General features: G+C 42.8%; 1 protein-coding gene across 1 annotated transcript in view; it reads left to right on the forward strand.

Moving 5' to 3' along the window:
• ADAMTSL3 (ADAMTS like 3) overlaps window positions 1-18,421 on the forward strand; it is a 268,514-nt gene that overhangs the window by 53,509 nt on the left and 196,584 nt on the right. The window contains exon 3 of the mRNA XM_063142573.1: window positions 4,214-4,333. Within this exon, the coding sequence (XP_062998643.1) occupies window positions 4,214-4,333 (120 nt within the window). The remainder of the gene's footprint in view (window positions 1-4,213; window positions 4,334-18,421) is intronic.

Here is an 18,421-nt window from a genome sequence, read left to right on the forward strand (position 1 = left end):
CTCACAACCGCCATCCTGCAACATAATAAACCATTCGCCCAGCTGGGGGAATTCCATTTCTTTTTCAATACTTGGCATATAAAAACCTTGGTGCTCTTCCAAATGAGTTAATAAATACATCTTTGAATCCCTCAGTTGGTCTCTCTGGTTGCATGATCTTATTAATTGTTAAAGAAATGTCCTGCCAATATTTTTTTTCCACCACAGGGTGTGTTGCACTAACAATGTAAGAAATCTGTCTTTCACATTTTCAGCAATTATTTGTTACAGTCCGCATAGATCTTAGCTTGTGAGGTGGCAAATACCACTGAGTTAAAAGTTTATAAGGATTTTCTGTTAGTAGCATTGATGCACAATACCAACCATGTACGCAACTTGGCCATTGTGCATGGCAAAGTGTCCCCAGATGGTGCACAGCTGCAGTGTCCTGAGATGATGATACTAATATGTCTTACCGTAGTTTTGCTGAGCCTTGGTAAGATGTTAGTTGAAAAATGCTGCATAGTTCTGAGAATTGGGGATGGAGATCAAATCTGAAAGGCATCATATCTTTTAGGTTCCCAGAAATCCTTGTTTGAGAGTTGAATCTTAAATCTGAGCTGGTCCTACTATTAAGTAGAATGAGGCAGCTGAGTTGGGGTGTCATAAAAGGGCAGGAAACTCTCCTCCTCCTCCTCCTCCTCCTCCTCCTCCTCCTCCTCCTCCTCCTCCTCCTCTTCTTCTTCTTCTTCTTCTTCTTCTTCTTCTTCTTCTTCTTCTTCTCGTTATCGTTATTGTTATCGTTATTACTCCTAGGGAAAGGCATGCATGTGATTTTCTGCATCAGGTGACCATAATAACTTGGACAACCTTGGCTAGTATGCATTTTGACTTGGAATGCAGGTGTCACTTCTTGTCCTGCCTCACATGGCAAAATGTTTTTGGTCAGCCCCATTCGTGGTTGTTGACAGCAGCTTGAAGGATTCTGCAAAGAACTCATTTCTTTCTTTTTTTAAAGACCAGACTTGTATAAATAACTGCCCTACAGCATAGCAAGGGTTTTTGATTTGCTTAGGGAGCGTTTCTGCAGTAATGGTAACGCGACAAAAAATGTTTCACTTTATATTCTTCAGTTGGGCTAGTTTTAAGGCAGTATTTGTTGGTTGACAGCAGCTTTAGTCATTCTTGAGCCGAGAACTGTGTTGCAATGTTTGGAGAATTACGAAATATGATGGATAGCCATGTCCTGCTGCAAACTGTCATTTGGGAATTGCAGGTTACGATGGTTTGTATCTGAGTTCACAAAGAACAAATTTCTCCATTATCCCCAGCTCTGCTGTCGAGAAACCTAAGTTCCTATCCCATCCCCTATGGTGTGACCCTCTCATTTCCATTTCACTTCATTTCCGTTTATTGCAGTGCATCCTTCAAAGATGGATTGACAGCATGTATCATAGCAGTAAGTTTTATATGTAGATTCTTGCTCTCACTCCTTGGGTCACTAACAGTGGATAAAAGGGGGCCCAGGATTACTCCTCAAGGAGATCAACTGGTTGCTTCTCTTCAGTTCTGTCTTTCAACACTTACATTAGTCATCTTACCTTATAAACAGCTCTGTTCCCCAGCTCCCACTGCCTGTTCTAATACCCAACTTCTTCTATTTTCTCATATTGTCACATGCTCCACGGGAATCCATATCTCAGTTCCACTGGCCTGACAACTTCCTTTTTTATGTTCACTGCAGAATTTTTTGTAATATTTACAAAAGAAGGAAAAAAGAAGTTAACAAAAAAGAAAAGAAAAAGGAGTGCTGATGCCAGGGCCAGCTCTACCCTTGGGCAGACTAAGGCAGACACCACAGGCAGCAGATCATGAAAGGGAAGCAAATGGTTAGCTATATAATTTAGGGCTGCGCTCTGCTCCAATTCGGATTGCGAATCTGGAGCGACTCAATCCGCCTCCGCCAAAGGCAGATCCGAATCAGGTCGGGGGAGCTGCAGATCGAGGCGAAGCAATCAGCCTCCATCTGGAGCTCCGAACGCAGGTGAGGGGGGAGGGGGCTCACCTGGTGCCACCGTTGTTGCCGCAGTCCATGCGGTGGTGGCGGCGGAGCCAGGTAAGGGGGCAGGGGGGAGGGGGGTTACCTGTGTCTGTCGCGATCTGTCACAGGCTTCAACTGAGGCCTGGGCCTCAGTTGAAGCTGTCGCCGGACCACGACGGAGGTAGGTAAGTGGGGGTTATTCGGCCCCCATTTTGTCCCCCCTTCCCCACTTACTTGCCTCCGCCGCCCGCTGAGGAGGCAAGTAAGTAGGGAAGGGGGGGGCAAAATCTCGATCTACCCCTCTGGATCTCACTCCATGGAGTGGAGTGGTGGAGGGTCAGATCAACCTGAAGCGGTTCAGGCCCGATCCGAAAGTTCTGGTTTGGGCTACGAAGTGGTTCGGGAGGCCGTGTACAGCCCTAATATAATTTGTTATTATATTTTTTACTGCTGAGGATAAGGAGAGGTGCTTGTCAATGCTTCTCATCATTGGTACCACTTGCTTGCTTGACAAGCAGAGAACCAGTGAGCCAGTAGGCAGGGGCATCTATTGCCACCCTTTCTCACCCCCACCGTTGAGTGGGCCAGAGTGAGAGGCAGGTGAAGAAGCAAGTTGCAATAGTGAAGAAGAGGAGCCACTCCAGGGGGTTTTCAACAGTGGGCCTCTGCTTGGGTCTAGGCCCTTGGCAGGTGCCTATCTATGCCTACCCTTGATCCTGGTCCTGATTATGGATTCTCTCCCCAGCGAGGCTTGCTTGGTGCCTACTCTTTCTGTCCCTGGATGACAACCCTTTAATTTTCCTAGGCTTTTAGATTTATTATTTTTACTGCTGCTTTTTATTTATTTTCTTAAAAAACAAACAAACTCTCTTGTTGTTGTTTTATATGGTTTTGAACTAGCTTTATTGTCTGAGCCTTCCTGGAAATATTTATATTGAGGAGTGTCACAGATACAAACAAACTAATAGAAATAAATAACGCACAAGGTCTGTTTCCAGCCTTAGAACCACTTTCAAATGGGCTAAAATATCTTAACAGGTGCTTTATAAATGCTTCTGATTTGTGATAACAGGATATTGATGTAATTCGGTTATCTTAAATGAGATCTTCAACAACAGCCTTGGGATGTCATGTAATCATTCTCATGAATGCAAAAGCATCTTAGATTTTCACATTTCTGCATTGAATCGACTGTCTAATTGGTGCCATGCTATCGTATGACCAATATGGTAAATGTTAATGCATGCGTTTTTCAAGGAAAAGCATTCATAGCGATTTCAAATTCTTATTGAGAATTGTGGCAGTTCCACACAGAGAAAAACATACTGTGAATCAAAAGGAAAGTCTGTGTTTGGATAAAATAAGAGTACAAATGAATGTTTGTTGATGCTTGCCTTGAATGATATTTCACTCTTAGTAGTATTCAGTAGGCTGCTATTATTGTAAATTTCAATCTTTGCTCTCTCTCTCTGTCCCTCTTCCCAAATTTTATTGGGTGCTTAATATTCAGGCCAGTAAAGATTGCAAAACTCTTTCCATTCTAACAGTTAACCTCTTGGGTTGAAATTTTCCATACTTCTGGCCTGAATCCAGATTGCTGCAACAGAGTGCAGTCCAATGCTATTAAAACTAGTGGGAGTTCTGCCACATTGGCTTCAATGGGATGTGGATTGCTTGCACTGACAGTGAAAAAGCCGCTGCTTTGCCCAGTAACAGATAACTTTTCTCATCTTGAAGTCGGCAAAGTTCTGTGTTCTTTTTCAACGCTCTACTTTTCTGCTTTAAACATTAGCATAGTTTGTAATAATGCTGCAGTGCTCTGTAATGTGTCTTGGACGTTGTAAATGTGGTTTAATGATAGGAAATGCAAGCAATTTAAAAATCATCGCATTCCATATTGGGCTCTTAATGGGATACAGTTATGTTACTGAGAAACCTGGGCCAGAGTGAGAGGCGGGTGAATAAATAGGTTGCAGTGTTGAAAGGAGGAGCCTGTCAGGGAGACTCTGGGCCCCCGTTAGGGTGAGGGGCTTCAGTGAGTGCCCAACCAAGCCTACCTTTGATGCTGGCTCTGTACTGAGTAATGCCTTTTCCTTGTCATATGCTATAATGGAACATACAGGTATGTGCTCATGCTTCCGAATATTCTCTTTCTTCAGTAGTTGTAACATGATCCCATTTAATCTTTTACAGACAAGAGCTGAGCAGTCCCAAGGTGCCTACTTCTTGCCTGAGTTTGCACTTTCTCCGCAAGGAAGTTTCTTGGAAGACACAGCGGGAGAACAGTTCCTCACCTACCGCTACGATGATCAGGTTTGTCTGCCGAATATGAAGATGATGGTGTTCCTTTCATCTTTTCAGGGAGATACTGGGACATCGGTGATCACAATGCAGTCCATTATCTAAAGGGAGCAGTGATGAATTAAGTTTATTTTTACTGTAAAAAAATCTCCCACACTTGTGAATTTCATTCTCTACACCCCAAAAAGGAAGTAGGAGCAATTTTACAAAAAGTTAAATCTATAAAAGTGCAAGAATAGTACAAAACAGCCAGGCAGCAGTTACAATACCAAACTCAAACCTAGGTTTGGTGGTCCTGGAATGAGTCTTTCCGCAAAACCAATGATGTAGGTTTGCATTTACTGTGAACTTTCCTAATTTTGCAATTTGAACCAATGTGCAAACCGAAATGTAGTTATCCTTGGAAATTTGCACTTCTCCAAATGTTGCAATTGAGAACACCAGTAACAACACACACACACACACACACACACACAGAGTAAATTAGTGAAAAAGGGCACACAAAATGTGCATATTAATAAAAAAGTTAAAAATAGATTGTGTACAAAAATACTTTTGATTAGGTGAAATGTGCTGCGAAATGTGCATAAATTTTCATGTGAACTTAAAACAAAATTCTCTCAACATTCAGGATGAACTGAACTTGATTGGGGAAATGAGAAACTGAAAGAAACCAACATTGACAGCTTTGTCCAGCCTTACCCTCATGTGTTGTGACACCCTTCTTACTTGTTAGCAAAGAACTGGAAATCAAAATTGGAACCCTATCAAAATACATGCTAGACCTAAGCTTGTTCAGATACTGCTAAATGGTTTGTTTAGTGATACACAAATCTCCCAGATCCCAGTCCAACACTTTAACCACTATACCACACTTGCTCTCCCCAAGTTTTATATGCATTTTTTTTTGCAAAATTCTCATTTTTATATGTATTTTGGTACATTTTTTCTGCTAAGAGCTGCATTGCAACATTTGGAGAAATGTGAAATGGAAAGATAACTGTGTTCCAATCTACACAATTGTTTAGGAGGTGCCAATCATGTTGGCTCACTTCCAAATGTAAACTGAATTGTATTTTCAAGCGCCCCTAGTACTTTTTGGATTTCTCTGCTTCTGGCACCAAAATGCCAGAACAAAGTAGGGTTGCGCAAATTGGCTTGCAAAGTTCTCCAAATTCCAACTTCAAGCTCATGCAAGTCTGTATCAGATCGTGAACCTTGTTTCTCTTTTTTGATATGAAAATCCATGCATATTTTTGTGTAGGGCTCTACATGGACACAGACCTGATTCACTTCAGTGGCTGATTTGGAGGTTCCAAATTGGCCCTGGTTCAACTCAGGGTGCTTCAGGCCCAGGCCAACCCACTTCGGATCCGGACACTCAAAGCCTTTGCAGGTTCCTGGGCAGAAATGGCCCTTTACAGCTGCCATAGACCTGGTTCAGATAACACGCTAAATCATGCTGCTTAACCACAAAATGGTTAATGAAATGCATTGACCTTAATGCATTCCATTAACCATTTTGTGGTTAAGCAGCATGGTTTAGTGTGTTGTCTGAACCAGGCCATAGTTTGAGACCTTAGACTTAAATGTCAGAGTCCCCATTTTTGTTGAAAATGGAGTCTCTCATCAAGGATGGGCAGCTCAGGTAACTCCCATGGGGGAGGCAGGGGCAGGGGCTCACCATGGGACTGCCCACCTGCTTCAGACTACCTCAGGCTAATCTGGTCCTGATTCAGGCCAAAGCGGGCCAAATTGGCCTGACCCAGCTTGGATTCAGGGTTCGGACCAAAAACGACGCACAGCCCTATTTTTGAACATTTCCCCTCCGTTGTGTGCATCTTTGAAATGAACGGATTCTTCTCTCATTGATTAAGGCGTATGGGTGTGCATTCTCCAAATGTACAAATCTGTTTCATGCACATTTTTCAAATGCATGTATGCTGTCGAATGCATTTTTGTTTTCTTGGCGAATCACGTTGCAAGTTCGGAAATGTATGCCCAAGTCCGTGTTTGGTCTGAAAGATGTGAACAGGGTCAATCCTGATAAAAAATGGACCGAAATGAATTTCTCATACACCCTTTGACAAACAAACAAATAAACAAAAGCTTTCTCAATAGAAATATTCTTGAATATAATCCATTAATGCTGGACGAATGTAGCCATGAAAAGTAGAAATTCGCATATTATTGTTTCACAGTTCTGGGTTATTTTGAGCCTGTTGAAGTAAATTGTAAAGAGAGGGTAGAAATGGCTGAAGCAGGGAGTCTGGAAAATAACAAACCATGTTTTGTATAATTAGACCAGCAATGCGTACTCCAGAAGCCATAGATACATTTCACTAAATGTGGAATAGAGATATAATGGCAAAGAAAGCAACATAAAAGAGACCCTGTTAATCTTGGCAAAAGATCTAAAGTAAATCTAGGAAGTGTGTGGCCTGCTGTGGAAATTTACACATAACACAATGTGTCCCAGAAACTCATTGAACTCCAGATCAAAACGATGAGAATTGCAGTCACGGATGCTTCTAGTATACTGCTAGGGCAATGTGAATAATGCAGAGATTTATAGGCCAAAAATCTGTGCAAATGTGCAAGGGGAAGGTATCTTTCTCACTCACCCACCCGCCTCTAGTCACACACCATCCTGGCTCCAGGTAACTGGAAATTCTATTGTCAGGGGACCACCCTTCACAGCATACATGGTGTGTGTGTGTGTTTGTCTGGAAGGGATTAAGCCACCTAGGGCAGAAACAGGCCGCCTAACTTCTAATTAGGGCTGCGGTGAAACACTCCCCTTTCGTTGGGAGCATTCTACAGTATAAAAACCAAACAAAACACTTTAATCTTTCCGTATTTTGGGGAGGGGGCAATGTTCACTATTCATTTGCACTGGCCTTCCTTGCACACACTCTATCAGTTGTATTGATTTGCCCTCAGCAGCTCCATCATGTAGCCAAATCTGGCTATCTGGATAATGCGGTGATGCCAACGCTTCCACTGTGTGGTCCTTGATTGGCTGGTGCCATCCATGTGACTAATTCAGGAAGTGTTTCCTTTACACTCCATTGACTTGTTGGCCATCAGCTATATCACACTGTTGCCAAATTTGATTGGCTGCAGCATAACGTCATGACCGCTACATTCATTGCATGATATCTGATGGGCTGAGAGCACCCATGAGAACAGTCCAGGAGAGGAGATGGAATCCGTAAACTGGGTTGGGTTGGGGAATGAAGCCAAAGCAGCAACAGCAAGAAACAACAATGACATTGAACTGTCTGAAGGTGGCTAAGAACCTAGCACACGGATGGTGCTAAATAAGAAGTGATTGGAAATATTTCTACCCTCTCCACCCCGATCACCTGAAGCCGTATTTTTTTCAACCTGACAATAGAAACAGAAAGTATTTGTTATGGAGGACAGGGCTCCTGTATCTTTAACAGTTGTATTGAAAAGGAAATTTCAGCAGGTATCATTTGTATATATGGAGAACCTGGGGAAACTTCCTCTTCATCACAACAGTTAAAGCTGCAGGTGCCCTGCCCTCTTTTGAATCTGGTCACAGTATAGTTGCAGTATAGCTCCTGCAGCTTTAACTGTTGTGATGAAGAGGAAATTTCACCAGGTGTGACATGCGTACAAATGACACCTGCTGAAATTCCCTTTTCTATTCAACTGTTAAAGATACAGGAGCCCTGTCCTCCTTTTCATAGGGTCATCCTATTGTTAAAAGACTGGAACAAAAATAGCAAAATTAGAATTGCTCTGGTTAAAAATAAAGCTCCGTCATGAACCTAGTGGGTAATTCCCTCTCTCTGAAAAAGTAACCCTTACTTTACTTTTTAACACTATTCCAGTGAAACCCTACTTCTAATATTTTCTTTAGAATCGGCACAGGTAGAGAGTGACAGGACAAAAGGGGCGGTTAAGTTCTCTGAGCATCTTCAAATTATTATTCGTGCTTTCTGGGAAGCTGTTGAGATATAAAAGCAAAGTATTTTGTGCTTTGGTTACTCCGGTGGGTGGGGTGGGTTCTGATTTGGAGGAGATGTACCCTGATCTAAACACCTGGGAAAGTAATAACTTATCAAGCAGTAAAACACAGCTGTGAAATGGGCCCCGTTTATGACAAAGTTGTTAAAAGGGAAAGTGATTGCTTTTTGATCAAAAGAGCTTTAACGGAACGGAGCAATATTAGGATGACAAGGAAATAAAGCCTGACTTACTCAGATGTGTTTTGGAGAACGCAGGGCATATGTTAGTGACGAAAGAAGATGAAGGGCCTGATTCCTTGGCCACTGATACCTGTTAACATGATGGAAAGAGTTCCCATTTCCTTTATTTAAAGCTGGGGTGAAACCAAAGCCTTTAAATTCCACTTTTTTACAAACTGCAAAGGCAGCATTTGAGTGAAGTGCTAGACCACTGCTCCCCTGCATCTTAGGAAAGGCATGGTGCATGGATGTCTTTTGGCATCCTAGATAAAGCATGATTGCACGCCTTCCTCAGTATAAAATGAAGTAAAAAACAGAATAAACCAAGCAGTAATGCAGAGATTTAGAATGCAATAGCAGATTTAAAACAGCAGAGTTAAAGACTAAAATGTCTGGGGAAATAAAAAGGTCTTCACCTGCCACCAGAAAGAGCATAAGCCAGGTGAACCTCTCTGGGAGGCTTCTTCCACAGCCGGGGTGCCACAGCAGAAAAGGCCCTCTTCCTGGTAGCCACCTGCCTCACCACCCTTGGCAGGGGCTACCAGAGAAGGACCATTGAAGGTGATCTTAGGGTCTGGGCAGGTACATGTGAGAGGAGACGATCCTTCAGATAAAATGGACCCAAGCCTTTTAGGACTTTGAATGTTAATACAAGCACTTTGAATCAGGCCTGGAAAGGGAGTGCTAGCCAATGCAGACTGGCATAATATGATCATGTTGGCCAGTCTCTGTTAATAGATTTGTTGCCCTGTTTTGGACCAGCTGAAGTTTCTGGACCATTTTCGAAGGCAACTCCAGATAGAACACATTTGGAGTAATCCAGATAAGAGGTTATCAGAGCATGGGTAACTGTAGCTAGGTTATGTCTGTCAGCCTAAGCTTATAAAAGGTGCTCGATGCCATTGAATCCACCTGTGCCTCGAGTGACAGTTCTGGGTCCAAGAGCACCCCCAAGCCTGATCTGTTAGGGGGAATGCAATAAGCCTGGTGCCTCAGATTATCAAAGAATATGAGCCTTGCTAGAAGACGGGGTAGCCCGGTACGAGTCCCGGCCCCTGTGCATCCAGATGATGCACAGGGGATCCCATGCTCAGGCGGGGTAACTCTTCCTTGGCCCGGAATAACCGGCACCGCTTCTGACCCGGTATGTCCTGCGGTCTTGGGCTGAGCCCGAGACTGCGGGCATGTAGCTTGTTCTACTGCTTTTCCCGGCTACCGCATTTACTCACGAGTAGCCAGGAAAAGCAGTGCACAGCGCTCCATGGGAGCGCTGCGTCCATCAAGGCAGGGTGGGGAGATGGGGGAAATGGGACCAGGGGGAGATGGGGATCAGAGATCGCGGGCGGGTGGGGGGTAATCAGAGATCGTGGGGGGGGAATCGGGGGCAGGGGGGATCGGGGAACCCTTTTAAAAAAAAACACCTACCTTTATCGTTGGTGCGCTCCTGCGCACATGGCCCCTTTAAATTAAAAAAAATGGCGGATGCAATGGGTCCTTCCTGCAGCCCGTCGCATCTTATGTGTAGACAGGGGCGACGGCCCGCGCTACTTTTAGCGTGGGCTGGCTCCTCCTCCCGCACGGATTTGCAGGAAGGTCTAGCAAGGCCCTAAGATAAAAGAAATGAACATGGTTTGCAATGAAGAAGGGACCTTCAAGCGAATGTTACACTTGGCTGCCATGTATGGCGTGGTTTACCCCCAAATGCCCAGTTCTGTCTTGACCTCTTTCCCACTCAACATTTACTTCCTTTATTCTACAAGTTTAAATAAATTTTCCAAGACAGTAATTTTGCTTGAGGATAGGAGAAGGGAGGACGGCATCTATTCGTTCCAGAGCTGGTATGTAACCTTGTTTAAAATAATGCTGCTGCTTACACATCTTTGAAAAAACCATTTGCTATCTTAAAAAGACTTACTGTTAGTTTGAAATGGGAGACCAGTAAAATATAAATGGGAACAACTTGTCCTCTGTTCTGCTGTTGCAGTGTTGCATATGGATTCATGTTCACCACTCATAGTTCATTATGTTCTGCATTGGTCTGGCACGAGCGTGCTTATATTTTTAAGCAACACTGTATAAAAGCCTTTATGTGCAGTTCTTGTAGGTATTAAGCAAATACGTGCAGATGGAAAGGTTTCAGTTCCACACACACATATATTATCAGATAACTGGAAGAAAAGTAACAGTGGTTTGCCAAGACAGCATCTCTACAGGGTCTGTTTAATTGTAGTAGTACTATTAAACCCTGGTCTACTGTATTGGTTGGTGTGGGACTTATACCAAGAAGAACTGACTTCAATCTCTACTTAGTTACTGTGCATATTGGCCCTGTTCAGACGACATGTTAAACTATGATGGTTAAGCATTTTGAGCTAACCATTCTGGCTTGCCTTGGTGTGTGAACCATTAGACCCAGTTCAGACGACACTAAGCCATGGTAGTTAAACATTTTGAGCTAAACATTATGGCTTAGCGTGTTGCATGAACCATGAATTAGCATGTCATGTGAATCATTCCTAACCGTGATGGCTACATAACCACGGCTACATAACATGCTCACTAACCACTTGCTGCAAATGAGTTAGTGGCCTAGCCATGGCTTAGTGTGTTGTCTGTACAGGCCCACTGTTTACATCAGGCCAGGAGACCAAATCAAGTGTGTTCAGAGGAGGGCAACCAGGATGATCAGGGGTCTAGAAACAAAGCCCTATGAAGAGAGACTGAAACAACTGGGCATGTTTAGCCTGGAGAAGAGAAGATTGAGGGGAGACATGAGAGCACTCTTCAAATACTTAAAAGGTTGTCACGCATAGAGGAGGGCCAGGATCTTTTCTCGATCCTCCCAGAGTGCAGGACACGGAATAACGGGCTCAAGTTAAAGGAAGCCAGATTCCAGCTGGACATCAGGAAAAACTTCCTGACTGTTAGAGCAGTATGACAATGGAATCAGTTCCCTAGGGAGGTTGTGGGCTCTCCCACACTAGAGACATTCAAGAGGCAGCTGGACAACCGTCTGTCAGGGATGCTTTAGAGTGGATTCCTGCATTGAGCAGGGGGTTGGACTCGATGGCCTTGTAGGCCCCTTCCAACTCTGCTATTCTATGATTCTAAGTCCTGCTGTGGTCCCAATCAGGCCCTCCAGGGATGCCCAATGGGTCTTTCCCCACCCATTTTCCTCATCAGGTGGTTGGAGATTTTGTGCAGTCCTCTTCCCCCATTCTGCAAGGTTAAAATGCCTCTCCTAGGGCCAGATCTACACTTTGTGTCAAATCATTACGAGCCCATCATGGTAATGCTATATTCCTCTTGCGCATTAAGAGATACCCAATTCTCTTTCGTTTACTGCTTTTCTTCATCATCCTTTAATTTTTTGCCTCTGCCCTTTCAGCTACTTCAAGAAAATAGCTATTTTCCCAGATATTAGTAGTATTGGAAAACGTAAATGCTCTTGTTTTCCTGAGGCTCAAAGTACTGCTTCCAAGTAATAAAATCATTCCAGATGACAGACCACCAAGAAGGACACCAGTGAGGGAGTTTGTTGAGTAAGACCTGTACAGAGCTTCTCTGTATCTCCCCCTCCAAGATCTACTAAATCTAGAACAACTTTCTCCAACCTGGGGCTGGACTTACAACTCCTATCATCCCCCAGCCAGCATGGCCACTAGCAGTGGGGATAGTGGCCATTGTAGTCCAATGCATCTGGAGGCTGACCTAGAAGAAAGATATAATCTTGGCTTTGAAGGGAAACAGCACCATAGCTAGGTGACAAGCCACAAGTGGTTTCACTTTTTAAGCTCTGAACGATGGGGTGGTGATTCTGTTTGCGTAACACACACACGGCTCAGTCCAAGGTACTGGAAATTATTTGACTGGGAACACATATCTGGCAGTGAAACTCCTCCATCGTATGTGAAAGGGACTTGTATGGTGGAGAAATGCCCTGTACCTAGAACCTGAACGGCTCCCTGCTCCCTGTTGTCCCCATGCCACTCCCTGCACCCCCCCCCACTGCAACGGGCAATACGCTTCTTGGCAAATGACTGCACTAATCATCTGTCTGGGTCAGTATAGCGGAGACTTGCTTAATGGTCAAGGGGTATAGCTTCTTCAGGATCCCTCCCCACTGGTTTTTCTTAGTATATTGCATCAAAATTGTATTGCATGGTGCAAGACTCATTCCTCATTTGATTTATAGTCACTACTTTTGCTGCTGCTTTATCTGCTGCTAAGAAATTTTATAGTCCTCACATATTTGGGCTGGAAAACATTGAACAGCTGTACAAAACTTCCTGACTGTTAGCACTAGGAGCGCTCTGTCTGGAAGTGATCTTGGTCTTCTTCATCCAGCCAGTGTTGTATTTTCTCTGTTTTTGGTTCTCTTCCTCATTCTCGCCATTCTCTCTTTCTCCCTAAGACGTTGTTCAGCTTTTTCGCTAATAACATTGACTCTCTTCTCTTTCTTGTCTACTTCTTCTCCTTCATCTTCCTTTCCCTTCCTCTGCCTGTATTTGCACCTCCTGCAATCTTTTCTTAGCCCCCCCCCCAATTCCCTTTTAAGATTAAACTCTTCTCATTCTTACTTCCAAGACTACTTTCAGTCTCCTGGATCTTATTCCTTCTCATTTCCTGGGTTCCATTGTTCCTCAGTTCATCCCATTACATCTTTTACTTTTTTCTTCTGCTTTTCGTGTTTTTGCCTTTTGAGCACTCCATGGTTTCTCCTCTACTTAAATTGATTCTCCTCTTTATGAAAATACATTCCCTAACTTATCTTCTTCCTTTTTCTTTTCTAAGAGCCCTGAATATCGTGTTTATTCTTTCTCTTCTTGATGCTGTTCAATTTGACTTTCATCCACACCTTTCTTTCAAACTCACCTTTCTTTCAATGATGTCCTTTTTGCTAAATTTAAAGACCTTTACTCTGCTCTGTCTTCAATCCCTGATACTGCTGATTTCTTTCTTCTTTCTCTGTTTCTGAGTTTCTCAGACATTGCTCCTCATCAGTTCTCTTCATATCTGTCTAATTATTTCGTCAGGGTTTATTAGAATGCTTTTTCTTTTCAGTTTGCTCTCTTTCTCGTTGATGTCCCTTGAGATTCTCTGTAGTGACTTCTACTCCTTTTATGGTTCTCTCTTACTCTTATATATATATGTGCAATAGATTGTGGCTGATGCAAATAAAATGTTCTATTCTATTCTCATTTTTTCTTGACACTTCTGTGTTGACATTTAACTCTTTGTTCATACACCATCCTCTTTCTTTCTGACTAATACTGTATTTCTTCGATTGTAAGACACCATCGATTGTAAGATGCACACTAATTTCAGTACCACCAACAGAAAAAAACACCCTAAGACACGCCTGCGATTCTAAGATGCACCCCGTTTTTAAAGATGTTTATATGGGGAAAAAAGTGCGTCTTAGAATTGAAGAAATACGGTATGTGCTTGCTTCTTTGCTATCACATCTTGGATGACTCATCTCAAATTTAGTGCCAACTGCAAACCCACATTCTTATTCTTTCCATATATCTTCTCATTCTTCCCCAGTTTCTTATAAACTTGATGGTGTCTCTAATCCCTCTTCCTCTCGCGATCATAATCTTGCCAAAACTTGCCATTTTCCATCTTCTTAATATTTCTACTATTTATCCCTTTCTTTCTCCTAACATAATTAACAGTGGCTTGTGTTCTTATTTTATCTTTTCTCATTGTGTTTTTAAAGCACTTCTAGTGGGCCTTTCTCTCGTTCCAGTTGTCTTACTTAAAGTTTGCAGGGCTTTGACCATGTCCCCTTGCTTAGTTTTGTGAACTTTGTTGGCTTCGACTGATTTTCTCTATTAAATGTTAAATTCTGCTTCTCATCTTTAAGCCACTTTGCTCCTGATGCTTCATGTCCAACCACTGTCAGAAGTACAGCTGGTAGAAATGTGGACTAGGGCATTGCTAGACCACAGGTTAGCCCGGGCTGACACTGGGGCTCACCCCTGTGCATCCAGATAACGCACAGGGGATCCCCGGGTCAGGCAGGAGTCAATCCTCCCTTGGACCAGGGTAACGGTCTCCGCTTGTAGCCCAGAATTTCCACAGTCCCAGGCTGAGCCCAGGACCGTGAAAGGTCTAGCCTGTTCCACGGCTTTTCCCAGCTACGTGGCTTACTCCCGCGTAGCCGGGAGAAGCCGTGCACGGGACACATCGGTCCGCAGGAGCACTGGGCCCATCAGAGCCAGGGTGGGGAGATTGGGGGGGAGATCGCAGTCGGGGAGAGATATTGGGGGGAGAGATCGCAGCTGGGGAGAGATGGGGGGAAGGGGGAGCGGGGAACCCTTTTTTTAAAAAAAACTTACCTTGGTCGCTGGTGCGCTCCTGCGCACCTGGCCCTTTAAGACACACAAAAAAAGGTGGATGCGACGGGGCTTTCCTGTAGCCCGTCGTGTCTGACGTGTAGACTGGGGCGACAGCCTGCACTAGCTGCAGCGCTGGCTCGCCCCTCCTCCTGACCAGACTTTCAGGTAGGTCTAGCAACAGCCTACCGTTTGTAGCAACTGAACATGGTGACCAGACTACAAACGTCTTTACTTTATGAGGTTCATTTTGTCCCCTCCTGAAGAACATAAGTAAAGCCATGCTGGACCAGATGAAAGACCTGTCTAGTCTAGCATTCTATTCCTACAGTGGCCAACTGGATGCCTATGGAAGCCCACCAGCAGGGCATGAATCCCTCTCAGCGTTCACATAACAAGTGTTGAGCTTTTGGAATGGCTGATAGCCGAATTTCGTTCCTTTATTTTGTCTGTATGTTTTGCTAGTTGTGGCATTGATTTTATTATTCTTTATTTGTTAGCTGCCTTGGAGGTCCCAATTGTGGAACAGAAAGGTGGGGGTAAATGATATATCTTTTATATGAGTTTATGTGTGCAGCGCTAGTTAGAACAGTTTTACAAAGAAGTCCACAGGTGCTCTTAGCCCACAGCCTTAAAAGAAAATGAACTAGCCTTGTTTATACTTTGCTTAAATTACTAATTTATGGCAATTTGATTTCCTAAAAATGTTGGTGGTGGTGGTGGGAGGTTTTCTCCTTGGTCACTTAGAACAGATGTCCAAGGAAGTGGCTACTTACAAGCTAGAATTTAGAACAGCACTTATAAGCGTGCTGTGTTCCCTTGATTTTTGCAAACCTTCCCATTAACATCCCATGGCTTTTCAGCATGGACTTGATGTTATCCAACACCGATCAAAATGATCGCTGGGGGAAAATAAAACATAAGTTAACCTCTGTGTACGGGAGTATGGATATTGGTTTGGAACAATGCCTTTATAGTCATGTATGGGCTCTTGCCTTCAATCCCCAGTCAAAGCTCTCTTGTTGAGGGCTTAGAATGAGATTTACAAAGGCAGTCAGCCCTGCCCTGAACTCTACATCCTTCCATTTTTAATTAGAAAACTTCCCGTTGCTTTGCAGGGATGGAGGAGTTCAAGGACAGGAGCATATTAAGTGGACTCTAAATATTTACCAAGTGGGAGAATTCCTTAATGTCATTGTTGCAGCTTGAGCCATAGGGTTGGAGAGTAACTATCATTGCATTTTTTTGGCAAATCGATATACAACTTTGGGGCAGTTGCATTTTTATAGTTTGAGAGTACGTGGAGTCGTTTTATAGTCTATCGGTCCATGGAGTCTCCTTGTGTTCTCAAAGGGGCCCCTGTCCCCTGGAAGAATCCTCTTTGGTGGAATGTCTACTGTTATCTCTGATCTGAGGTCCTTCTCAGTGGTGGCCCTCCAACTATGGAATGAACTTCCCACTGAAGCCCGCCTGGTGCCAACTCTATCATCTTTTAGGTGCCATGTCAAGACTTTTCTCTTCTCCCAGGCATTTTAACAGCATTTAACAACGTTAAGTTTGTTTTTAATGGACCCCAGAACTGTTGTTTTTAAATGGATACTGTTGTTTTTATACTGTTTTTATGTTTTTTTTTAAAAAAATTGTATACTTTTAATGTTTACTGTTGTAAACCACCCAGAGAGCTTCAGCTGTGGGGCGGTATATCAATGTAAATAAATAAATAAATAAATAAATTTAATGGCTTATGGTGGGGCACTTACGTCAGCTGTTTTGAACAGGTCTGCTCTTCGAATTGAGTGTTGAAATTATTTCTACCTATTTATTTATTTATTTATTTATTGTATTTCTATATCGCCCCATAGCCGAAGCTCTCTGGGCGGTTTGCAAAAGTTAAAAACAGTAAACGTTAAAAACAAATATACAAAGTTTAAAAACATAAAAAGCATAAAAACAACAGTATCCTTATAAAAACAGCTATTCTGTGGTCCGTTACAAACAAACTCAGCTCATGTTGTTAAATGATGTTAAATGCCTGGGAGAAGAGAAAGGTCTTAACCTGGTGCTGAAAAGATAACAATGTTGGTGCCAGGCGAGCCTCGTCGGGGAGATCATTCTATAATTGGGGGGCCACCATTGAAAAGGCCCTCTCCCTTGTTTTAAAGGTTGTACCTTGAAAAAGATTAAACCTTGTTTTATTATAGTGTTGTATTCTAAGGATTATAATGTCTTATTTATTTATTTATTTATTTATTTATTTATTTATTACATTTCTATACCGCCCAATAGCCGGAGCTTTTTGGGCGGTTCACAAAAATTATTTATTTATATTTATTTATTTGCACATTGTTGTGAATCGCTCAGAGAGCCTCTGCTATTGGGTGGTATAGCAATGAAATAAATAATAATAATGTGGGCAGCAGGGACGCAGCTGTACTGGAGGAGTGCTTCTCTTTCCAACAATGGCTGAGGCTGTGTGAGCACCACCCCAGTTGCCCACCCGTGGGCCTCCCCTCCTACCAGGAGGACCATGTGGAGGGCGTATGCTGCATGAAGCTAAGGACTCATCAGGAGCTGGGAGAAGTGCATACTCTTCTCAATTCCAGCCCCCTAAACCTTCAGATTACATCTAAAGGCTGTAATCTTAAATACAATGAGTACTAAGAATGATCAGCTCTATGCATTTTACGTAATAGTAAAGGCTGCCTGTGCATATCTTTCATTTTGTGGGCTAAAATAACAACTATGGACATGATCCAGCCAAAGTTACATGGTTTCCCTCTGCCCTTACATCCCATTACTTTTAATATTTATTTATTTTGATGTTTTATATCCTGCCTTATTATTATTATTATTATTATTATTATTATTATTTATTATTTATTATTATTATTATTTTCATTTTATACCGCCCAACAGCCAAAGCTCCCTGGGCGGTTCACAAAAACTAAAACAATTCAAAGTATAAAACAAATAGTATGAAAACATGATATAAAATACACATTAAAATGGATTAAAACATACCATACATGATTAAAACATCCTGAAAACGTTCTAAAATTTCACTGGATAGGCCTGCCAGAATAGATCAGTCTTTATTGCTTTTTTGAATTCTAAAAGACTGTCAAGTTGACGAATCTCCTCCGGCAGGCCATTCCACAGTCTGGGAGCAGCGGAAGAGAAGGTCCTCTGGGTAACAGTTGTTAATCTAGTTTTTGCTAGCTGAAGTGGATTCTTCCCAGAGGACCTGAGTGTGTGGGGCGGATTGTATGGGAGAAGGCGATCCCGCAGGTAGCCTAGAGCCAAACCATGTAGGGTTTGACCAAAAGACCCTCAAGAAAGCTTGCAACAGATTGTAACAATACAAAACAACATATAAACACAACCTAGAAGTGGTTAGACCTCTGGTCAAAGGATGGGAACAGTGTCTGTGCTTTCTTTCAATTCTGCAGTTTTTGCAGGGATCATATCCTGAACTGTATAAATATAATTGCGAGTAGTTTTTTTAAAAATAATAATAATAATCTTATTCCTGTCTC

The sequence above is a fragment of the Elgaria multicarinata genome, chromosome 16 (assembly GCF_023053635.1).
Source record: "Elgaria multicarinata webbii isolate HBS135686 ecotype San Diego chromosome 16, rElgMul1.1.pri, whole genome shotgun sequence".
NCBI classification, from domain to species: domain Eukaryota; kingdom Metazoa; phylum Chordata; class Lepidosauria; order Squamata; family Anguidae; genus Elgaria; species Elgaria multicarinata.